The 26,052-nt window shown below is 38.3% G+C and overlaps 1 protein-coding gene across 3 annotated transcripts in view; it reads left to right on the top strand.

Moving 5' to 3' along the window:
* Nucleotides 1–26,052, top strand: part of TOX2 (TOX high mobility group box family member 2) — a 250,172-nt gene that overhangs the window by 85,581 nt on the left and 138,539 nt on the right. For all 3 annotated transcript variants that reach the window (XM_039344718.1, XM_039344717.1, XM_039344716.1), the window contains exon 2: nucleotides 5,359–5,424. In XM_039344718.1, coding sequence (XP_039200652.1) covers nucleotides 5,359–5,424 — 66 coding nt within the window. The remainder of the gene's footprint in view (nucleotides 1–5,358; nucleotides 5,425–26,052) is intronic.

Raw genomic sequence — 26,052 nt, 5'->3', positions numbered from 1 at the left:
TTCATTGAATTTTGAGAGTTGATTTTCAGCCTCACTGCTTGGCAATCACAAGCATAGTAATTTCCAAGATAGGCTTCATTATAGTTACTGGGCTAGGGAAAGAATAGCATATAAAGCAATAAAATAGATATGTATTACCAAATTGGAATTATGAAAAGGGAGAGTTTGAATTGGCTTTCAAGCAAATAGCACAGTTAAGAAAGGCATACACACATCTGCTAAAATCTAAAGTAATAGTGATGATATTAGACTGCCTCCCAAAGATGGAAAATAACAGATACATGAATAGGTGTGATTTGAAAACTGTGCATCAATACTTTCTTTGCTCGAAAGTATGGCTTTCCTATGAAGTAAAACATGTGACTATTGATGCAGTCCTCTAGTTTGATTTCTAGATGTTACTCAGCAATTGCTAGAACCAACTGTGGTGGCTTTGAATCTGTAGTGTTTACCGCTCCATGTCCATATAGTTTGAAAATAGCATACGAGCTCCAAAAAAAAAAAAAAAAAAAAGACAGTTTAAGATAACTCTCCTCACTTTCCAAAGAAAGTTGAATTCATTTGTCTTCATACCACTTTCTTGGTAAATCTAAGATAATTCTTTCATTGCAACCTAAATTGTTTGGTGGGAACAATTGTAGAAAATACGTTAGATGAGAGTCCAAAAAGATGAAAAGTAATGCAAGGCTAATGTAAGAATAAGGTAATAATGTGCTAATGGAAGTAGCCCAATGGTGGGATTCAGCCAGTTCGCACCACTTCGGCAGAACTGGTAGCTATTTTTTTGTTGCCCAGGCCCAGAATAGACTTCTGGAAGCGGCATCCACACAGAGAACTGGTTGTTCACATATGTGAATCCCACCACTGAAGTAGCCCCTTCTGATGGACTGACAGTTGTAATTTTCCCTTCCCCTTATTATCCTCAAAGATTTCACAGAAAAAAAAAATCTGTATGGGAGGTATATGGGTATATGTCTATGCATGTATATAAATTATAATAGTAACTCCAATATAATTGGACAGTTATATCTATCAAGACCAAATGGGTCTACTCTAAAGTAGCAAAACAATAATTTTGGGAAAAAAGTATTTTGGCATGTATACAACCCCCAAGAATATTTAAGGAAAATAAAAGGAAATTCTGGTTGTAAAAAACCATTAAGAATCCAAATGCCAATTTATACACTCATTCCATTAAAAATGATTCCGTAGACCAGTTCTGCAGTGGCCTATAGTTCTGCAAGAAACTACGGGGGAAAAAATTGTAGCCAATTTTCTATCACTGGAACTTTGCTTCTTAATCAGGGTTTCTGGGATTTTTTTTTTAATTAAAATGTTATGTGATCTGCAAAAGTTGAAAACTACTTTCTATAGACAGTCATTCTTCTAAGGATTTTAGCTACATTATTTCCACTGGTGTAAATTATTTTAATGACTAACTCATTCTTCAAACTTTTATTAGAAGTTTGTTGCATCTTTTTCATTAGAACAATTTAATTTATCTCAACTCTCTTTCTTGATTTGGTACTGAATTCTGTGTAATATTCAACAATTGATACTTGCATTAAAAGTAGATGCTTGCCAACCATTGTCATTTAATTACCATATTTTCTGGCGTATAAGAAGACTCGGCGTATAAGACGACCCCCGACTTTGGAGAAGATTTGCATAGTTTAGAAAGTCATCTTATACGCCGGAAAATACAGTATTTAATGTGAAGTACATAAAATAATCAGAATATTTGTTATAATAACAAAAGATACTAGGCAAGTGAAATGTTCATATTCTTATCTATAGTCAAAGTTTTATGAATGAAGAGTCAAAATACATAGGGCATAAAAACTTACAGAAAACTTGCTGTGTTGGCAAATAAAAGTTTATTATGATATGAAAATTATTATATAGTTATAAGATAAAACAGCTCAAAACTCAATCGATCATTTAATTATTGTTATGATTGTTTAATATTTTATTATTTATAATTATGGTTATTAATTAATAATAAAGAAATGACTCTAAGTGGCTCACAAAACACCAGACAATATTAGAAATAATATAAGAAACAGCAAATAGCAAAACCAACTAGAATACCCTTTTCTTCATAGCAAGTGAATTTATATTAAAGTTTCATTCTATCTCTAAATAAATATAAGATTAAAAAAACACCACTGCTGGTTCTGGAGAAATACTAATGAAAATAAATGTACTTTTAGTTCTTTGAAAGAATTCTCGAGGCTAGATTTTGCAATTAAACCTTCATTTGTTACGACCAAGTTCACTGCCCATAAGAAAGGACAGAAGACAATAAATTTATTGTTTACCTATCTTTCTTCTCTGTTGCCAGTACTCAAGATTTCTGTAGTAACTAAGCAAATCTGTTAGAAAAAGGAAGTACAAAGAATAAAACAATAGTAATTTGCAGTAAAGATACTGAATATAATAAAGTCACAGTAAAGAAAATTAAAGTCGCAGTAAAGTTGTATTTAAAGACCTTGAAGATTGAAGACCTGGAGCAAGTAGATTTTAGATGAGTATCTCTGGCAAGGAATTCTGTAAACAGGACCTCACTTCTAAAAACAAAAACAACATCCTTTCATCATTTAGCATGTATCGTGTTTCCCCGAAAATATGACCTAGCCATAAAACAAGACCTAGCTTATTTTTTAGGGTTCGGGCTACATCAAAAAATAAGCCCTACATAACCTCACCTACTCCATTCCACTGTGTTTTTTTGGGCAGAACAGATCTCGTGCCTCCCCCTGCCTTACCTGCTGCTGGTGCTGCTGCTGTGGGTTCAGTTTTGTGGCTCGGCTAAATTGTTCAGCGGTGGCAGGCCACAGTTCCCATCAGCTTCAAGAAACCTTAGGCCAGGCTCCTTGCAGCTGAAGCAATCCTGTTCACCTGGAGTCAGATTGGCCATTGAGGGAGGCGTGACCCGTCCCCATCTTCTAGCTCTGTCGCACATGTGGGATGAGCCTCCTGCGATGGCCAAACTGACCCTGGGTAAGCCGGATTGCTTATAGCAGTAGTTCTCAACCTTTTTAATGCCGCGACCCCAACTGGTCATAAATCGAGGACTACTCAACCAGTCATAAGTCGAGGACTACTCAACTGGTGCAGCACCATTTGCAGAATGGGACTTTTGGTGGGCTCAGCAGGGCAGAGACAGCCTGGACAATTCCTATTGGCTTTTGAAAGCCAGTAGAATTAGACTCTATTCAAGAGAGTCTATTCTATTGGCTTTCAAAAGCCAATAGAATAAAAGGGAGTAGCACAGCTAAGGAAAAGGGGGGAAAATGGCGGACTGAGTTGTTTGGTGACCCCCATGAAATGGTCGTTTGACCCCAAATGGGGTCCTGACCCACAGGTTGAGAACCACTGGCTTATAGGGAGAGGCTGCACATTGCAGGACAACTGCAAAGGGCATGCCCAGATCCCTGCAGCTCCTTGAGGCTCCAAGTGCTGCTTTTTGCGCCACTTAGTTTCCTACCCCACCCCCACCAGGCTGATCTGGTGGGCGGGATTGCTTTCTGTCTTCCATGCCGCTGCATTGGCACCTGACGCTGCCTCCTGAGAGGTGGCGTGGCGATTGTACAGCGGCCATGCTCCAAATGGGGATAGACCACCCCCCCAAAGTACTGCCGAAAACAGTGAGGCAAACACGCCCACAGATGCGGTGCCAAAAACAGTGGTGCAAAAAGGGTGCCCACAAATCCCTGCAGCTTCTGGAGCTCCAAGTGCAGCTCTGGAATGTCCATGCTGGGCAGCGGCAGTGGGGGCGGCCAGGCCGAACAAAGTGGCAGGTGGAGTGCTGGAGGATCAGGGAGGGAGAGTGGTGAAGCAGGCAGGCAGGGCGCGCGTGCCCATGCCAGGCCAGCCCCTGCAGCCCGAGGGCGGCTGTGCTGGGCAGCGGCAGGAAGGGCGTCAAGGTGGGGGTGGCCAGGCTGGACAATGTGGCAGATGGAGTGTTGGAGGCTTGGGGAGGGAGGATGGTGAAGCAGATGGGCATCCTGCCAATTAGCACCCATCCCTTTCCTTACCTGACTCCCAGCCCTATGCCGTTTCTCCTTCACAATCCGCCGTCACCGTGTGCATGGAAACAAAAAAAGTTTGTGGGGGGGAAAAGGTCAATTCCAACTTTGTGAGATTTTTTTTTTCGCGAGAAGTTGGAATTGATTGATTGATCTTTTTTCCCCCACAAACTTTTGTTTCCCTGCACGCGACGGCTGATCATGAAGGAGAAATGGCACGGGGCTGGGAGTCAGGTAAGGAAAGGCATGGGTGCTGATGGCAGGACACCTACCTGCTTCACCACTCTCCCTTCCTGAGCCTCCGGCACTCCACCTGCTGCTTTGTTTGGCCTGGCCGCCCCCAGCTCAGCACCCTTCCTGCCACCACCTAGCACGGCTGCCCCAGGGCTGCAGGGGCTGACCTGGCATGGGAAGGGCACATGCCCCACCCACTCGCCCTGGTGCTGTATCTGGTATGCCACCACGCGCTCACTGCTATGTTGCTTCTCCAGCCCATGCACAGGCTCTGCCCCACCCCCCGCTTGCTTGTAGCCTACTGGTACCAGCAAAAATAAGCCTTCCCCGAAAGTAAATCCTAGTGATTACTTCAGAGCCCAAAAGAAAGTAAGACTGGGTACCTTACTCTAAGATCACTTTAAGAAAATTTTCCAATGAAGATATTTTGGGCCCCAGTAAAATGAGATAGAAATATGAAAATAGATAATCTGTTAAGCTGGTCCAAACTATTTAGTTTCAATTCTATTGTTTTCTGAACTGAAGGTGATTTAGATCCATCTATTATTCATAAAAGTTCTTTCCTACTGCCTGATAGGACTTTGCCTTAACAATAACTATGGTAGTAGGGAGAACATCCTATTGTATACTAACAGATGTTTTCCTTCATGCAAATAGCTATGTGTGTGATATGAGACTTTGTGTCTTAGACCTGGTTTTTCAATTAATCTTACACTTAATTTCCTAATCATCCTCCTTTTTCTATATGATTTTTACAAACCATTTTTCTTTAGAGTTATAAAATTTATTTCCCTGCTTTTACAGTAGCAAAGGTACAGGCACTGATACATGCAATGTTATAAACTTTCCACAATACTGATTTTCAGTTGCACACAGTGGTGATACAACGTTTTGGGATAACTACAGACCAGTTTACATAAAACCTCTGTAAGATCAATGCTGTGGTTTTGATTTATTTTGTGCTAAATTTCTATGAGATTTAGAATTATTTTCAGCAATCAAATCAATCAGATGGGCTGCTTACAGAATTTAGCAATTTCTTGATGGTTCCAGTTTACTTGCATTTTGATTATTTTTCCCCCTGTCATTCCAGTTTGACGGAGAGAACATGTATATGGGAATGAATGACAATAACCAGGAATTCCTCTCAGCAAATCAGGTAAAACCAAATGTCTTTTCAAGGATGTGTTGATTTAGGATACCCTCATTATTTGTGCAATATTGAAAACAGAATCTAATTTGGAGTGATAAAATGAAGATGGGGTAGCAATACACACAAATTATCAGCTCCAAAAACTGGCCTGTTGAATGTGAGAAGATAAGTAATTTGGGCAGAAAAAAAAGGTTAATTCAGATTCATAGCCATAGCAGAAGTGCTTCTGTTGGGTGGCTTTTGGTATGCCTCTTGGCCAGATAGCTACCTCTGTTAAATGAGCAAGTGACAGATATTTGCAAATCTCTTTTATCCATTCTGTAGTAGATTTTGATTGTTCCATTGGAATTTGATGGAAGATTAAAATATACATTTATATATGATATTGTGCTTTATGTACAGTACATACATTGTGCAGGAATGTGGGTGTGTCTGTCTTGTATTTATGTATATGCATCTTCTTTCCTCTCCTTGGACAGTTTTACTATATAGTAAGTTTTCACTTATTACTGATTACACAACCTTCTCAGCAATCACAAACTAAATAATACAAAAGAAAAATAAAGGCATTGGAGGGAAAGCTTGGAATTTACCTATATAGCTTAGATCTCCTGGACTCCAAATGATTTTCGGCAGCTTACACTTTAAAAGAAAGATTAAAAAAATTAAGAAACCATTAAGAAACCATTCACGTATATCCATCCTTACCTTATAACAGCCATATTTTCAAAAACATTCAGAGCATCACCAGGGTGGGAAGTATATGAATATCTGGAGGAGGATATCAAACCAGAGAACAGGCATGCTTTCTACTTTCTGCTAGATGACATTCTTTATTAGGAGGGACTTGGAGGCTATCCATTCTGCCAAATCTTACCAGCCATGAAGATAGGTTGGTCTTCAACTCTGCTAGCTAGAGTTATAAAGTTTAAATCAAATCACTGCATATCACTTCTGTATGCTGCCAAGAAAATTACATGGATGTGTTGAGGTCAACTGTGGGAAATCTATGTAATATGTGCAGCTTAAATGTTTTATGTATATAGGTCTTTTTATATATGGATCATGTATATAGGTCTTTGTGTATATAGGTTTCCTCCTTTGAGGATGGTGTGTGTGTATGTGTGTGCATCTTCAAATCAGTCTTGACTTCTGCCAGCTGCTTGGATTAGTCCCTGCAGTTTTCTTGGCAAGGTTTTTCAAAAATGGTTTGCCATTACCTGTTTTCCAGGACTGAGAAAGAGTGATTGGCCTAAAGTTACCCAGCTGGTCTCATGACTAAGGCAGAACTGGAACTCGGTTTCTTGCTTTATAATCTAGTGCCTTAAATAATAGCTTGGTGATAAACCCCAAGTAAATTCTATTAATTGTATGGTTTTTCCCTCACTTTTTTCAAATACTTTTGTAGAATTTCCCTGTATTCAAATACATTTTCTTCATCTTTCATAGTGTGTTCGGAGTAGCTGGATACAATGCAAAGCATGCACTGCCGACATTCTAATTTATTAAAGTTCTAATCAAGGCAAACACACCCACATAAGCAAATTTCTGAAATTTTGCTTGCTTTTGAGAAGATAAATATATAAAAGTTGGGGTTTTTAAAATGTTTCTTGCAGCAATTGCCATATATTCTCCAAATGAATAATCTGTCCTTTCCTTAAATTAACAACACCTATTCTGATAAGTCTGTACACAATGACAAATAATGTAAATGCATTCTCTTTACCATGAATAAGTTGGGTAGCATCTGTTGATCCTTTATGTTTTCAGCCACAATGATTTTACTTATTTACATATTATTTTATTTGTATTTTTAAATCCAACTTCTCTTCATACATTTCTAAAATGATTTATATTGGAAAACTAACTATTCATAGAATAAAACTTCACAACATAATGAAATATAAGGACTGTGTAACCAAAATAAAATCAAGAAAACAACTGGCAGCAGAGCGGACAAAATTTTATTCTTAAAAATCAATGTATTTTGATGTAGTTTTTAAAAGAATTCTAATTATTTCCATAATTAGATTTCTGATTTAACAAAATGCTAAATGCATTCATGCTTTTATTTAATATCTGAGTTCTGGTCTGGATGCAGCTACTGAACGTTCTGTTTTATTTTTCATCACTATAACAGAAGATCTTTAGCATTTACTTAAGTGATTGGGAACAGAAATTTACTACTGAGCTTCTAAATGAAAATTCAAAATATATTTATTAACAGACCAGCTAGATGCTCTGTTTTTTGATAGAAAAATATAAGGAACCATTTTCATATTAATGTAAAAAGTAAAATTACTAACAGGTTCTAAGAGCCAGTTTGATATAGCGGTTAAGGCATCAGGCTAGAATCCAGGAGGTTAAGAGTTGAAGTCCCACAAAGCTAGTCCCACAAAGCTAGCTGGGTAATCTTGGGCCAGTGACATCCTCTCAGCCCTAGAAAGAAGGTAATGGCAAACCACTTCCAAAAATCTTGCCAAGAAAATTACAGGGACTTGTCCAGGTGTGAATAGTCAAAAACTGCCTTAAAGGTGCACACACACATCCCATTCCAAGAGCCAAGTTTACTTATCTATCCACATAGAACATGAAATGAGTAAATATTTATCCTACTTTAGACCCATTATGCAAAGGCCTAGCTCTCTAAAAAATACTTTAATTCTGGAAAAGATAGAAGGAAGTGAAGAAGAGGATGACCTCTTGGTTGGATGGACTCAGTTATAGTGGCAATGAATGCACTGTTGAGAGACTTGGAAGAATAGACTAGGGATAGATAGATCATCATGAAGAAAAAAATGGTTAAGAGTTGTCAAAAATGACTTGATAGTGCAGAATTACACAAAGTATGAGGAACAGGGTAGAGTATAAAAAAATAACGATATTTATGAATTGAGCTTCTTGGTGACTGCATATACTGATAGTCCTCGATCTACAATCATTCATTCAGCAACCATTTGAACTTACAAAGGAACTAAATGACTGATTATGACTAGTCCTTGAAGTTCTGGCCTTCCCAGTATTCCCAAAATCATGTGATTCAGATATGGATGCTTGGCAACTGGTTTGATCAGTTGCAGTACCCCATGATTATTTGATCACCATCTGCAACCTTTCCTGCTGGTTTCCCTAGAAAATCAGTGGAAAAGCCGATAAGGAAAGTTGCAAGTTGATAGGGTAAATTTTCCCCACCATGGAACCCAGACCATCTGTGCTTGATCACCCCTGCACTCCTGACCACACCATACCTCTTGGGCACCCTCTCACACCCTTATGCACCTTCCCTGACCTTCATTGCCCCCCCCCCCATGCACTTCCTCACTCATTTCATCTCCCACTTACCTGCTGGCATTTCCACTGGTTTTGTTTGTAGGAAGCCAGCAGACAGTTGCCTTGCATAATGACCATGAGATTCAGCTAACAGCAGTAATTGAAACTGCTGGATTGTCATTGCTAAACAACATGGTCTCACTTTATGATCGCATCATTTAGTGACAAAAACATTGGTCTCAATTGGTATCAAGGATTACCTGTATAAGGTTTTTTTTGTGTTTGTGTGGTTTCCATTGCTTTTTCAGACTTGCCAGATGAAGGAATATACCCAAAGACAACCCAGGTTAAGTACATTTTGCTTCTTAGATCAGTCAAAGAACGTTTGCTGAGGCTTGGATTAGAGCAGTGTTTTTCAACCTTGACAATTTTAAGGCATATGGCTGGCTGTGGAATTCTGGGAGTTGAAGTCCACATGCCTTAAAATTGTCAAGGTTGAGAAACACTGGATTAGAGCACGTGTAGATCTGAAAGAAATTTGAATTGAGAATTGATGCTGCTTATTATTCCTTTTTAAAACTCTATACATTTATTACCTTATATAAAGTTTCTCTTAAAAATACACATTGAATGGGGTCTGTTGTTTTAACATGAGAACAGTGAATAAAATTTAATCTAGTTCACACTCCTTTGCCCCTTTCACATCTAATGCATTATACCTGCTACAGAGTTTTATTAGGGTGCCTTGTGCATTCATAGATTCCATTCTTGCTAGAGTTTCAGGCTGGTTAATCATGGAAATCATTGCTTTTTTCACATTGCAATGAAAAGTTCCAAATTACTATCAGAAATTTTCATTTTAGTGGTTAAGCCAAGTCAATTATTAGGTGAATTTATTAAAGGTTACATGTTACAGTAAATGTATTTCTAATTTTCATGTTTTTCCTGCTGTGTCATAATGAATAATCTTGTACGAAGAATAGCATGATCTTCTCCTTGGGCATATCTTTTAAATACACAAAAGGAGGCTTTAAGGGATAGTCATATTTTAGAACATTTTTTCCTAGAAAGATGAATGGAACATTCTTACGTTTTCTATAGGTAAATTAAAATGTCATTTTTGCAATACGTTTTATCTGTACAATGCTAATGTTACAATAATCTCACCTAGTTGAATTCATTTTTACTATTTTATCTTGGATAGTATTTCATTTATTGTGTGCTGTTTTCAGTATTACTGATATCTGAATAGCTTTATCCAGTATTTAATGAAACTGTAATCTTAGATTCTAGCTTGTTCTTGTATGTCCTCTAAGCTTTTAAGCAAACCAACACACCTGCCTCTCCTGTTTTCCCCACAACAACCTGTGAGGTGGGTCGGGTTGAGAGTGACAGGCCCAAAGTCACCCAGATGACTTTCATGGCTAAGGCAGGACTTGCACTCATGGATTCTTGCTTTCTAGCCTGGTGCCTTAACCACTAGACCAAACTGTAGAAAAACTCATTGTCACCCAGTTATAGTAATATACTAGCAGCATCCATTGTTATACACAGGCAGGTTGCCTTATGATGTAATCAAATAGCCTTCTTCATATAAGTCCTCTATGCAAAACCGGGGGGGGGGGGAGGAAGATATTAAGGCAGGGGTTAGATAGATGCTTTCTGGAATGATAATTTCTGTTCAAGGAAGCGAAGAAGGCATATTTTAATGTTAATAAATTGCAGTTTGTAGAATTAAATATTCTACAAGATGATATGCTATACTGAAAATAAATTCACTTGGTCAAAGATGAAAGGAAAAGGATAGTTATAAGCGTGTGCAGCATATTAAAAATCCTTAAGAGCTGATATAATTTGTTGCTTCTAAAACTACTGCAATTAGGAATAATTCTAATATAATAATGTAGTCTATTCCTGACTGATTGCTTTTTGCTTTACAGTCAAAAAACACAGTCAAACTATTTTTCTGTCTCCTTTAACTCTTGATTAAGATGCTAATATCACCAGCACAGCAGTATATCATAATTTGGTTAGCCATTCTGTCTCTGAGATTCATGCTGTGACAATCTGTCTGATAATTCATTCTTTATTTAGTAATATATGTCTTCATGTAAGGTAAATTAAAGGACCTACTAGTAATGTATGTCCTCCTATGTCAATTTGGCTTTCTGAAGTTGTTAAAAAAATGGTTTGAACATGCCTACCTTATGTGTTGGGGATGACAAAATAAATTTTCTTCCCTCGCTTGACCAACTTTTTTTGCATTCGTTTTAAGCCATTTATCATGTAACAGGCTAACTTTTGGGTTGATTGACATGTATTTTCAAAGATATATGAAAATCCCTGAGCCACTTTAAAATTAAATCAAGACCAAAGCAAAATAAGCATAGTTAGTTGAAATTAAAAATTTTGCATTCATGAAAAAGAGGACAAGGATGCTGATCTAGACTATGAAGAGATTTATGGAATTGTATTTGGATGTTTATCCCTTCTTTTTAAGGACCTGAAGTCTTAACAGCTTCACTATCTATGGTTACATTCATACTATATGCCTGTCATGCTTTAAGGTTAGACATGAATGTACCATATTAAAAAAGCAGCCTTCTCACTTCATATTTGGTCTAAGCCAGCGGTTCTCAACCTATGGGTCGCGACCCCATTTAGGGTCGATCGACCATTTCTCGGGGGTTGCCAAACAAGGCGATCCGCCATTTCCCCCCTCGGGGGCGCCGCCGCGCATGGGGTGCCACCGTGCATGTGCGCCACCGCGCATGGGGCGCCCCGCGCATGTGCGCCGCGCATGGGGGCGGCGCGCACGTGGGGGCGGCACCGCGCATGCGCGGCACGTTTGTGTGACGGGGTCGCCGTCACACAAATGTTGAGAAGCACTGGTCTAAGCCAGGCATGTCAAACTGTCAGGCCGGATGCGTCACACAGAAACCGCGCTCACCTATTGCCGGCATTGGGAGAAAAGTCCCGATACGTTGCGCGATGTCACGTGACTTCGCAAGTTTGACATGCCTGGTCTAAACTGTTTATGTTAATAAATAGTGAATCTGCTTGAAGTAGGCAAGGTGCTCTGGTGTTGTTGATACTGCAGAGATAGAACCTGTCTGCCATTTGTTAAAGCAGCTGAGACTCTGGAATTATACAGAAGTTCCAGAGGGCAACCATACGATTTGGGGAATAGACAGCTGTTTTAGCATTTGTAGACAGGTGCTTCTCTGGTACTCCAAAGCAGTTTTTTGAAATTGAATCTGAAGTGCTGTATGGCAGTTTGCATCCACATTACTCATTGGCATGTTCTGCTTTCTTAATGATTGACAATCAGTCCATTTTGTCAATAGTAGGTTTTCACAGGATTTCCTGGGGATCCAAATTAATTATCTGCTAATTCATTTAGAAATAACTTTTCCACACTGATTTATTGCTATTGTATATGTTAGGAAACTTGGTAAATGATTTAACTTCACCATATAATAGCTTGAACATTGAAAAGTTATATCTCAAGAAGTATGCTCTGTTAAAAACTGTGGAGATTTTCCAAAAAATGGCAGGTGGGGAGGGCACAACTACCATTAGCTACATTATTCTTATAGTTCACAAACTTAAAAATTAGCAATTTGTTACGTTTTATAATTGGATTCTCTCTTTCTTGCTATACAGACACATCTTATTGTTGCTGTAATAAATACAAAAAATAGGAAACGCAAAAATGCTTTGTCAAAAATAAGATTAAAAAAATGATACTGTAATATAATTTGTGAGTGAAAAAATATTTTAAGATAATATAAGCAGAAATTGCAAACAAAAAAATAACTGGCAGAGGAAAAAATGAAATAAGATATGGATAATATGAATAAAAGTTTGATGAGGTTAACATAGTTATGGTAATGTAATATGATTATTTTGCACAATAAAGATATTTGATTTTCCCCCCATTAATTTCTTACTATCAGTCTCTAAATGCCTAGAGGTATAGACAAAATGTTTTATTCTGTTTGTAATGTTTGGCTATTAGAATATGATGTTTTTTTTAATGTGGAAGAACTCAGGCTATACAAATAGCATAATGTATATAAATTTTACATTAATATATCTAATAATATCAACTTTTTCATTTTTTAAAACATTTCATATTTTAAGGAAAGTAGAAAGAAAGTACTCAAACACAGACAATAAACATCTCTTGTTCTGGTGTCATTGCTCACAGAATTATAACGTTTGGGACAATTTTAGGTACCTAGAGTTTGCCTAGAACAGCGGTTCTCAACCTGTGGGTCTCGACCCCATTTGGGGTCGAACGACCATTTCATGGGGGTCGCCAAACAATGCAGTCCGCCATTTTCCCCCCTTTTCCTTAGCTGTGCTACTCCCTTTTATTCTATTGGCTTTTGAAAGCCAATAGAATAGACTCTCTTGAATAGCGTCTAATTCTATTGGCTTTCAAAAGCCAATAGGAATTGTCCAGGCTGTCTCTGCCCTGCTGAGCCCGCCAAAAGTCCCATTCTGCAAACGGTGCTGCAAGTTGTCTGCAGCGACGGCGAGCTGTCTGGAAGTTTCCACCCCTCCCTGCTGAGCAACTACTCAAAATGTAAGTAAAAGAGGGCCAGGGGTGGGAGGTGGGAGGCCAGCGGGCGCAGGGAGGGTTGCTGGCGTGTGTGGGGCCCGGCGGGTGCCTTACCTCCCTTGGGCTGGGCCAGCTGGTGGCCCAGCCAGTGGTCGCCCTGCTCCATCTCTGCTACTTGCCAGCTACGCCTTGGCCGGCGCAGGGGGCGGCACCACGCATACGTGGCGCTCCCAGGCAGGGAAAGTCCTTGACTTACGATTGGTTGGGTAGTCCTCGACTTACAACCGGTTGGGTAGTCCTCGACTTACGACCGGTTGGGGGTCGCGGCATTAAAAAGGTTGAGAACCACTGGCCTAGAATATCTGGGCCACCTGATATTAATCTTAATTACACTTCTTGAAATGCACCAGTTTCAAAGAACAGACTTGTCTGTTGGCTTGTTTCTGCTGGCTATTAACCGCTGAACATAGTTTCAGATTTAGAACACAAATTAATCTGCAATTAAAGCAAGCAGAATTTTCTCTTTCTGCTGTTTGTGAAACTTGTAAATTAAGATGTAATTAGAATGCCGCTCAGGATAATATAGTACCTCTAGCTTGATTGATAATGATTTAGAAGGGGGAGCAGCATTGATGTTCCCCTACCCTCTAGGCCAGACGTGTAAAACACAAAGCCCGGGGGCCAGGTGCGGCCTGCAAAGTGGTTTCATATGGCCCATGAAGCCATCCTGGATACAGTGAAGGAACGGCCCCTGCTGCCTTGGCCCTGTCCCAGGCCGGCCGGGAGCCAATGTACAATTTTGTGGTTCTGCCATCTATGCTGAAATGCATTCAGTTTTAGCTCCACAAGGCCGTCTAGAAACAGCGAAGAACCAGCCCCTGCCACATTGGCCCCGCCCCCTGGGTGCATGCTGGGGAAGAGTCACTCTTTGTGAGGAATGAAGAAATGGACCATGCCGTGGTGCTTGCCCCGGTCCCACCCCCTTTTGCCAGAGACCCTCAGATCTGTCCCACTCCTGCCAGGCTCCCACAGGCACCCTTGATGTGAACGATGTAGAGCTGGCCATGCCCACCCAGTAGGCCATACCCACTCCATCCACACCCACCAGTAGGCCGCACCCACCTTGGCTACACACACCCGCCCCTCCGAGGGCAACCACAATGCTGATGTGGCCCTCAATGAAATTGAGTTTGACACCCCTGCTCTAGGCCAAAGCCTATTCTACTTTAGCCAAAAAACAGCCATGTGTTGAGCTTTTGAGGACCTGTGCATGAAGCAAAGCTGTTTCCTATGGCTTTGAGATCTCAATCTTGTTCCATTAAGGTTTAGTTGCTTTAAAGGTTTAAATCAAAAATTGGTTTAAATCAGGAGTGTCAAACTGCCGGCCTGCGGGCCAGATGCATCATGCTGAAACCGCGCCCACCCCATTGCCGACAATGGAAAAAAAGTCACTTGACATTGTGAGTTTGACACCCCTGATTTAAATAGTGAATTAGTTTAGGGTTTAAACTAGAAAGTATGCTGTTAATCATGCCTAGAAAACTCAACATAAGCATATTCTTTTTTTCAGAACACAGCTGTTATGCTCAAGTGATTAACCAACTCTTTTGGTTGGAGCAGTAGAAATTCTTACATGACCTGATGTTACGAGATCTAAGATCTAACTTCTACATAGTTAGAAGGAACATATTGGGGATACCCAGAATAAAAAGGCATTATAACCAACGACAATGACATTTCTCCTAGGCGTGAACAAATATATGCAAACTTCTGTTGGTCAGAGATTAGACAGATCTTCCATACATTTTTGTCCTGTGAAATTTGTATCAAAGTCATGAAATATAAACATGCAATAATTTATCTGATAGCAGCCAATTTAGCTATTGATTCAGAAATTCAGCTTAAATAACTGTCTACCTTCTACTTTAAAATTACCACTGAAGGAGACCTCATCATCTTCCTTGGTCATTCTCAATCTGCTCTTAGGTGCACAAAATGTTCCATGAACAGAAAAGCCAATTTGTGTCCAAATCAAAATACATGTATTTTATCTGGGTTGGACCTAAAACATACATGTTCTGGGCAGAGGTGTTTCAGGTGCATGAAAAAGGCAAGGTCATTAGTGGTGGCAAAGCATTGATAATCTAAGAGGAAATAGGGCAAAAAAAAGTTAGGCAGGTTGATGCACAGGTAAGAAAGAAGTGAGATGCTACAGCCTTGCTTCATTTGCACCATAAGGCCCTTCAGGTTTTGTTCAAATGAAACCCAAAACAACCAAAGTTGTCTAGGTTCCAGTTGGACTAAAGAGTAACCTGCCCAGAAAAATTGAACAGAACAGAAATTTGTGTATTTGGGTTTTGAAATAAAACACATTTTCTATTTCATGTGCTCTCCAACTCTTACTGACAGGACTTTTTCCTCTAACATTTGATTGGAATCGATTTCCCCATTATTTAGTTTGATGATATGGGTCCTGCAATCTGGAATAAAAAAAAAGCAAGTCTTAACCTTTTATGTGATATTTTGAAGTATTTGAAGAGTGTTGTCATGTGCTTCCCCAATTGTCTGTTCTCAAGGCTAAACATATTCAGCTTCTTCTAATCCCTTGATTAACCCTTTTCCCTTCTTTGAACTTGTTTTCAGTGTCTCTGAACTTTTCTTAAAAGTATTTTGTTTGCAATCAACTACTGTTCCAAGAGCTTTTTCACAAATATCATCATTGGGTCAAGTTACACGGTCCTATACCCAAATATATAATTCTTATTTCTTCAATGAATTTGCTTCTGTTAAATTTCTTTCTGTTGGATGAACTTGGAAAGAAAAATTCTTTTAGGAATATGGGGGAAAGGTAATAATTATTTATTAAATGAAATTAATAAAATAACATCCTGCCTATTAGAGCTTCGTGGTTTTTACACATTGAAAGTATAAGAAATTTCATCAGGCTAGAAATGATAAAATACTGCAGATTGTTCAATGAAAAATACTTTTTTGTTATTGATTTAAAGGCAAGAGTATTTGAAGAAATAACACAATTTTCAATGGGAAAATAAAAATTTAAAATAAATGAGTTATGAAATGTTTGAAATTATACCAGCTCATTTGACTAGGGGACAAAAAATCAAAACACGAAAAGCAAACCAACAGAGCTAGCCAACTTTATAAGTTTCTTATTCAGGCTATATTAATCAAAATAAAAAAAATTGAGAAGAGGTGGGTTGGGGCATGGCAAGAATAATAATAGTGCATTCCTGCTGTTAATTCAGAAATACTTGAAATGTAAATTCAGTATTAAAATAGAAAACTATTTTGATCTTGTATGCTTGAATGGGTTAGATCCTGATCCGCATATGAGAAGAAATGTTTTACACACATACACACACACACACACACACACACACACACAGATGCTGGAATATTAAGTTAGCTATGTATTCTGCTCTCTCCATAGATACTACAGAGTAGCTTCAGATGGGGTATAGGACAAGCCGATGAACGTTTTGTAGATTTTACAGCCAATTCATACAGTATATCGACTGCATTGTAGAAAGTAGTAGTGCAGCAAAATCTTAAAATATATAGCACCTATTCTGTTGATCTAACACAAGAATTAATTATTCTAAAAACTTACCTTCCTTGTTTTATTGTCCCCCCCCCAATAAAAACCTTGGACCTTGGTTGGTTGCTTGCAGACACTTCATTACCCCACTAGGTTACATCATCACTGCAACAGAGTGTTCCCTGTTTGTATGTGGTAGCTTGCCCTGGCAATCTTGATGTAGGTGTGGTTTTCTCCTTGTTAGTTCCTTGATTAGAGTGTTGTTTTCTGCTTGATTGTTTGCCTGGTGTTAATTCCTATTATCTGGGATTCTTAGGAACACACCAAGATGGGAATCAGGGGTGCAGTTTTCCTCACAGACCACAGCTCACTTGCTCCCCTCCATTCAGCAAAGTGGCAGAGAGTTCCAGGGGTCAGCTCAGGAGGAGGAGGAGGAGGAATGATTTCTGATGCTCTTGGCCAGCTTTCCACGAGCAACGTCAATGGGGGAAGCTGGCAGGAAGTTGAAAGTTGCTCCCATTCCAACTGCCTTTTTGCCCACCTGTGGCCATTCTGTTTTTCTGTTTATGTAAGGAAATATTTTTAAAAAGATGAGCCAATGTGTCTACTATACTATTAAAACTCTCATTGTGTTTATCTGTTTGTCTGCTCGTATCTTCATGTTAGCCTAAATGATGCATTATATTGCAACAATTTTTGAATCAAGGTACCTAAAATCCACTAACTTAAGGAATGTGTGAAAAAAAATGGGACCCTTTACTCCTGTAGAATCGACATTTCCATGATGTTCAGTTTTATTGATAAACATTGTGGCTGTTGCATCATCCCTGCAGTCACATGATCATGATTTCCAGTACTTTCTGCCAGCTTTCCATAAGCAAAGTCATTAAGGAAGCTGGCAGGAAGTTGCTTCCAGTGCTTTTTTGCCTGCCCATGGTCTTCCTGCTTTGGTAAATAATTATTGAATTATTATTGAAGTTGTTTATCAGTACAATTATTTTTCTGTGAATTATTATTGAAGTTTGTTTACCACTACAATTATTTTTCTATTTATGGTACTCTTCTTTTTTAGAACCATCCATCATTGTAAAAAAAAATGGTCAGTCTAAAATATTCTGTCTACATCAGATTTCACCACCTTTCTTTTAAAGGATGACCCAGTGGGTCACATGGTTGTCTATTTCTTTATGATTTTATGCACTTTGCAAATTCTGCTTAAAATAGTTCTATTTTTGAGTAAATCTTCATTCTGTAACACTGAACATAGCAAAGAATGTTTTAGTAAACAGCAGAAGATTCTAAGAAGATCTCTATTGCTAAATCAAATCTGAATTAGAATAATTGATGATAGAAAACATTACTTGGAAAATAACTTCTGTCTGTCTGTCTGTCTCTCTATCTTTACACCTACAAACAGAGAAAGTATAATATTGAAAAGATTCCTTGAAAAGAAGTGCAGTTTACACTTAAATTGACTTATTTAAAGCAAGGTTGAAAGACAGCAAAAGTTTCATTCCCACTAGAATTGTTTTAAAGTAGGTGGCTTATACATTTTAGTTTCATTGTCAAAAGTCGCCAGCATATAGTATAATAACAAAGTTGAAAACTCTTTAAGTCACAGCGTGTTGCATGAGAATAATTTCTTCTGTTCAATCAAATCAGAAGGGGTTTTGACCCTTGGAATGAGTCAAATGCAAAATGTAATGCAATCCCCAGCAGGGGCCTAGGTATTAATGGAACTTGACATGTGATCAAACAGAGATGTCCATTTGACCCCAGAGATGAGTGAAGAATCTATTGTGTCTAATAAAAGAGGCAGGTTTTCATTCTTCACCCTAATCAATTTTCTCTCGTATGTCTGTCTGTCTCTTATTGGAGTGGTGATGTTAGGATCAGTGTAGATTTATTATCAGTGTTTCTTCATACTGTATTTGTTAGAATTTGTCAGTGTGGTACAATGCTACAGTGGGAAAAAATGATTTGATGCATTATAATGGCAATAATCTCTCCTTAAGCAAGAAATAAAGAGAAAGGAAAGAATTCTAACATAATAATACTAATTTAAAAGCCTAGTAAGCAAGATTTAGCTATGAATGGATATTAATTTAATGAATATTTATACCAGACATGTTGGGGCATAACTCTCAGAATTCCCAGCCAGCAAGAAGACATTAAATTGGGAAAGACTAAGCTTATACATTAGGTTAGTTTTAATGCTGGATGCTGGAGCCAATATTCAGTGGCTTGTTCTCTGAATGACTGAATTCTTGTGCAGCTGATTTAAACTGTTGGGATCAAATCTGCTTAGTCTTAGAAGTATGCCACGTGCTGAGTATCCATTAGAAGTAGGTGGATGAAGCTAGCTAAGCCTTATTACCTAATCATCAGTAATCAGAGCTGTGAGTAAGAATGTAGTTTAGCCACAGATCAAGAGTTAAACAAAACGGTCTCAAAAAATTCATTCACCAAAAGTATAATTAAAGAGTTAAGCAAAATACTAAATAACTGAGATCAGGAATTTGTCCATGGTTGCAAAACAGAGATCCAGAAAAATCAACAATATGAAACACAATATGAAAGTACAAATATCCTAGTCCTGGATAACTTTATTTAAGGCCATGGTTTGATCGCCATAGGGAGTAAAATAATTATCTGATCCAAAGACTGCATGTTTGATCTGTGCGTTTAGCTCAGACATGTCAAACACAAGGCGCAGGGGCCGGATGTGGCCCGTGAAGTGGTTTCATGTGGCCCGCGAAGCCATCCTGGAAACAGTGAGGGAAAGGCCCCTGCTGCCTTGGCCCTGGCCCAGGCTGGCTGGGAGACAATGTACAATTTTGTAGTGGCCGTTGTGGCTTCAAAATCTAAGGGATTGGTTTGGACAAAACTCAGCAGCACTTTTTCATGCGGCTGCTGATAAAAACATGATCACCAACATCCGGTAATGGATATGGCACAAGAAGAAGATCTATGGTGAAATGCATTCAGTCTTAGCTCCACAAGGCCATCTGGAAACATCGAGGAACCAGCCCCTGCCGCGTCGGCCCCACCCCCTGGGTGTATGCTGGGGAGATGTCACCCTTTATGAGGAATGAAGAAATGCACCATCGCCTGGAAGTGGCCAGCAAATGGCCCTCGCCTACTTCACATATCCGGCTTGATGGGCTCTGCCCTGGTCCCACCCCTTTCTGCCAGAGACCTTCAGATCTGTCCCACTCCTGCCCAGACCCCCACAGGCACCCTTGACGCGAATGATGTAGAGCTGGCCATACCCACCCAGTAGGCCACACCCACTCCATCCATGCCCACCCAGTAGGCTGTCCCCCGCCCACCCCCGAGAGCAACCGCAATGCTGATGCAACTCTCAATGAAATTGAGTTTGACACCCCAGGTTTAGCTTAACATGTAGTGTACCCACATACAGGGAAAATTGCCAAAGAGAACTAATATTTTCCTGCACTAGACCTATTTAAGCAGATTGCTATTGTAATACCCTTTTTATAATGAATATTATTAACAAAATATACAGGGTTTCTTTCTGCAAGATCATCAAGGAAATACTAACTTTAAAACTTGTATATGTATCTGAGATAAATTTAAATAGATATTTTCTAATAGCTGCAGTCAAGCAATTTATATTGGACTGAAAATTCTACATTTCTGTTTTTCAAGACAGTGTAAACACAAATAAAGAACAAAACATTTTATGATTCACCTAAGCTTTTTTTAAACAATTATAAGTTTAAACCCTTTTTTAAAAATAGAAATATTTGAATCTTTTCTTTCTGCATCCCAAACCATGTATTTCACTTGATGCTGATGTTCTATTTATTTTAGCCCAGTTGTGGAACAGCTGATAGAAGTAAAAGCATTGGTATTGTCAATATAGATTGAATGTGAACACATATATAACTTATTTGTTCCAAACGAAGAAAGGACTCTTTTGAAATCAAATTAAAACTGGAAATTAGCTGCAATGCATTTTGTGCTTGAAACATAGAACATGATCATAGTTCCTCTTTTGGAAAAATAGGTTTATAATCTGAGGCCCCAAGATCAATCCTAAATAGATATCATCAAGTCATTGTCAGTTCTTAAAGACCACATGGATAGATTTTTTTTCTATGACGATCTGTCCCTAACTTCATCCATCAGGTCTCCCAATGGTGCATTCATTACCATTGTAAATGATTCCATCCTCCTTGCTCTTGGTCATCCTTTTCTTCCCTTTCTTTTACCTTTCTCAGCATTGATGTCTTCTCTAAAGAGCTAGGTCTTTGCTCCATGATGGAGATGGTGGTGGGGGAGTTCTCTCTGTTCCTGGGAGGGATGAGTGAATAATGTTGGGAATGTATTTCAAGAGTGAACATTCCAATCAGAGTCACTCACCCAAGACATGAAGGTCTTCCCTGCTGCTGGAGTTAAAGCAAGCAGACACCCATATTGGCAACAGTGATATAGGCAGATGGCCATTGTAGTGAGTATGGCAAATGCATCAATTCATACTGTGTGGGAGAAAACAATGGTAAACCACTTCTATACTTTGACAAGAAAATCACATGGATAAAAAATACTTAGCAGACTGACAGCTTTGAGGGAAAAGCAGTCTGTACTTAAAGTAAGTCACTCAAAATTGATAGGCCAGATTTACCTTAATCAGAAAGAATCTTGTCTATGACTTTGAAGCAACTGCCAATACAGAATGGCTTCAAGGTATCAGAGAAGTAGAATGCACAGTTTCATTACCATAGATACAGACATCATCAATAGGTAGACCATTTGAGGTAATCTTGAAATAGAATTAAATAATTCTGCTTTTAATAAATTAATGTGCATATTTATATTCCAATTGCTCATATATACAAAGCAGCAAGGTATCCAAAAATAAATCCCAAATTTCATCTTCTTTGCAGTGTGGTCTGAAGGAAACTGCAAGACAAACCATGCTTTGCCATTCTTAAGAGCTAAATATGAGGTCAAATGGTCAGGTTGCTTGATCAAATGTCAGGATGCATTACGACTGTGTCCTCTGTTGGGTGCTGAATTACAACTCTTATTTAACTCATTTCTAGGGTCAATATGTCCCTCACATTTGATCAGATGGCAGAAATTGTATAATTTGTATATATCCCTGAGCCATATGGGCTCTGAGTGGTGCTTAATGTGTTTTATAAAGGCACAGCTGTCTGAGTGACTTATTTAAAATGGGATTTTGGAGTAGCATTTTTGCTACTAAATGTCTTCATTCAGGGTTACCCAAGGTTTATCTGTTAATAAATTGCATTTGGGTGCTTGCTTTATAATCATCATGGTTTTGCTATTTATGAAGCATTGCCTATTGCAATGTGTTGGTAAGCAACCTATAATGTAAAAATAAATAATAGCATAATAAGGACTTAATGAGAATTCTGAAAACATTATCTGAAAACATTGGTAAATTTGTTGCAAGTCAGACAAAGAGTTTTTCTCCCCTTAGTATTGCATGTTATAAGATACAATATAAATATTCTAAATAAGCATACTGTTTCATTGTAAAATTTCATCTAATATATATTGCAATAAGATAGCAGGTGAAGTTTTTACTGTAAAATGAAACAGGTCTCCAGGCAAAAGATTACAGTATAATTAAAATCAGTTGCCTAATACATTGAGGACTGAACGTCAGACTAAACTTGCATCATAGAAATAAATATATTCCAACTAAGAGAGGGTAGGTTTAAAAAAAGAACCTGAAATTTGCAACATTACAATTGTGTACTTATACATGCTTGTTAATATCAATTGAAACTCCAATTGAATTCATTTTAGCTTGTCCTTAGGAAATTGCCGATGGCGTTCTTAATTTATTTTTTAATTTTTATCCTACAAGGTGGCATACATAGCATGCAATCCCCCAATTTTATCTCTGTAGTAATAATCTTTCAGTGAATAAACCAGAGATAGTTCATGAATTCCCAGGAATCCAATCCTGGATCTTTCTGGCTACAGTGCACCACATAACCACTACACTAAATTTGAGTGTTCCAAATTAGTTGTTTTTAAATAAATGTAATATGGTTTGTTATAATTTATGAGGAAGAAATACCAAACTTATACAATTTATAGATTAGAAAGAAATGACTTTGAATTAAATATACTAGAATAGAACCAGTAGTGTGCTCCTACATTAATTTTTTGATGTCCAAAAATGGCTATTTAGCTGAACATGTTTATGCTAATAAATTTGCTTATGTTCCTCTGTTGAGCCATATCTGGTAAATTAAAAAAGGCTTAGCAAAAATTACTTTGTACAGAAAGGGGAAATAATGGTCAGTAGTAGTTAATTCAGTTGGGGGCAGCATAGGAGAAGGGCCATTGTTGTAAAGACAGAAAAATTGAAAGGAAGAATAATGATTTCCTGGCTTTCTCTTAACGTTTCTCATTCTAAAACAATCACTTTAAGTAGAAGAATCAGTTAGTAGAAGGCAGCTAGAATTTCCAGTTCTTGTGGTCAAAGTCTGTTTAATTTCTCTAGTTATTTCTCCTGTATTGTTTATGCAACATGTTTGGCTACTGTAAAGATTTGCACACATTAGTTCATCTCAATCTGGATCAATATATGACATTTGTCTTTTCTACATCAAAAACCTCTGATCTATGTGCTGTGAGTAAATAACATAAGGAACTGATTGGAGTGGAATACACTATTTTAAAGCTATGCACAGTTTTTAATTGTGTTGGATATTTTGTTGTATAAAGTCATTTAAAAGTCAGTTAAGAGAGACTGAACAACATCAACATACAATTAGCAATTTGTTCTGATAAATGCTGAAATGTCAACTCTTATACCATTAATTAACACAACCAGTCATATGGAGAAGAATCACAAGTAGCTCCCGAAGGCTGATTTCGGAGGAAAATTAATCAATTTTCCTGGGTTAGAGAATCAGCGGAAGATGCCTAATTTTGAAGGAAAGTGGATCCCATTTTTCGGGAAAATATGTTGTTGTTGTTAATTGCGAAGTTGTGTCCGACCCATCGCAACCCCATGGACAACGTTCCTCCAGGTCTTCCTGTCCTCTACCATCTTCTGGAGTCCATTTAAGTTCACACCTACTGCTTCAGTGACTCCATCCAGCCATCTCATTCTCTGTCGTCCCTTTCTTCTATTGCCCTCAATCTTTCCCAGCATTAGGCCCTTTTCCAGTGAGTCCTTCCTTCTCATTACGTGGCCAAAGTATTTGAGTTTCAACTTCAGGATCTGGCCTTCTAAAGAGCAGTCAGGTTTGATCTCTTCTAGGACTGACCGGTTTGAACGCCTTGCAGTCCAAGGGACTCGCAGGAGTCTTCTCCAGCACCATAGTTCAAAGGCCTCAATTCTTTTGCGCTCCGCCTTTCTTATGGTCCAACTTTCACAGCCATACATTGCAACTGGGAAAACCATGGCCTGGACTTATACGCACTTTTGTTGGCAGGGTGATTCTCTGCTTTTTAGTATGCTGTCTAGATTTGCCATAGCTTTCCTCCCCAGGAGTAAGCGTCTTTTAATTTCTTGGCTGCAGTCCCCATCTGAGGTGATCTTGGAGCCCAGAAAAATAAAATCTTTCACTACCTCCATTTCTTCCCCATCTATTTGCCAGGAATTGAGAGGGCCGGATGCCATGATTTTGGTTTTCTTAATGTTGAGTTTCAAGCCAACTTTTGCACTCTCCTTCTTCACCCGCATCAAGAGGCTCTTTAGGTCCTCTTCACTTTCTGCCATTAGAGTGGTAAATATAGAAGGACTAATTGCAAGAATCCCACAGTTGGAGATTCTACCAAGGAAAAGAAAATTAATAAATATAGAAAAAAAGGAAACATTCTCTAAAAAATATTGTAAAATAGAGCAATGAAACGATACGAAAATATGTATTATGTATTAGGTCTTTGTCTTAAAAGATTTATCTATCAATCTAGAAACTGGTGGTACACGTTTACATGGACTGACCCAGAATAGTGGTGCAAGTCATTGAATTTGTTGCTATTTCTTTTGATTGGGAAAATAATAACACCATCAACAAAATAATCTGACCAGAACTTCAGGGCAGATGGCAATGCAACCCATGTAGTATCATGTAATCTCATTGGATAAGTTTGGATAGTTTTTAACCTATATAATTGCCTTGATCTTTTGGGGGAAAAGATGAGAAATAAATACTGTAATGAATAAATAGGTTTGAATCAGTATTAAATGTTATGATGATCATCTGCAAAACTGTCTAGTCTCATTTAATTTTATAGATTATGGAATGGACAAGTTTTAAGTGCTTTCAATTAATATTAATATTTGCACAAAATTAAAACTTACTGCAAAATGAAGCCTAAATTTGGAAGTGCAAAAGGGAAGGATGAGAGAGCAGATCTGCCTTCTTTCTGTTGTACTTATATATGAAGATATCCTTATTGATTATAGTTTTTCAATAATAATAATAATAATAATAATAATAATAATAATAATAATAATAATAATAAAAAACTGCTCTGGGACTTCAGAATTCAAACAGACAAGCACCTGCAACATAACACCCCAGACTTAACAATTGTCGATAAGAAAGACAAAAAAGTCTGGATAGTGGACGTGGCAGTGCCTGGAGATAGCAGAATAGAAGAGAAAGAACTGGAGAAGATAACAAAATACAAAGACCTACAAATAGAAATAGAAAGACTGTGGCAAAAGCAAGCAAGGGTAGTACCAATAGTCATAGCTCCTTGGGTGCAATCCCAAAACAACTGGAGCACCACTTGAACACCATTGGCATTGACAAATTGCTATTAGTCAATTGCAAAAGGCGGCCTTATTAGGAACTGCTTCCATCCTGCGACGATACCTGTAATACCATCAAACATCCACATCTGCCTATCCCAGGTCCTGGGTAAGGACTCGATATGTAGACAAAATGCCAAATCCAGTCTGAACATCTGGCTGACTGTGCGATGATCGATAATAATAATAATAATAAAAAATTTGGAAGGGACCTTGGAGATCATCTAGTCCAACCCCCTGCTCAAGCAGGAAACCCTATACCATTTCAGACAAATGGCTGTCCAGTCTCTTCTTAAAAACTTCCAGTGGTGGAGCATTCACAGCTTCTGGAGGCAGGTTGTTCCACTGATTAATTGTTCTAACTGTCAGAAAATTTCTCCTTAGTTCTTTGGTTAATTTCCATCCATTGCTTCTTGTCTTGCCTTCAGGTGCTTTGGAGAATAGCTTGACTCC

The sequence above is a fragment of the Crotalus tigris genome, unplaced genomic scaffold (assembly GCF_016545835.1).
Source record: "Crotalus tigris isolate CLP2741 ecotype Arizona unplaced genomic scaffold, ASM1654583v1 scf7180000017935.1779662, whole genome shotgun sequence".
NCBI classification, from domain to species: domain Eukaryota; kingdom Metazoa; phylum Chordata; class Lepidosauria; order Squamata; family Viperidae; genus Crotalus; species Crotalus tigris.
Note: the sequence above shows the minus strand (reverse complement) of the source record. Positions and strands in the feature narration are given on the sequence as shown.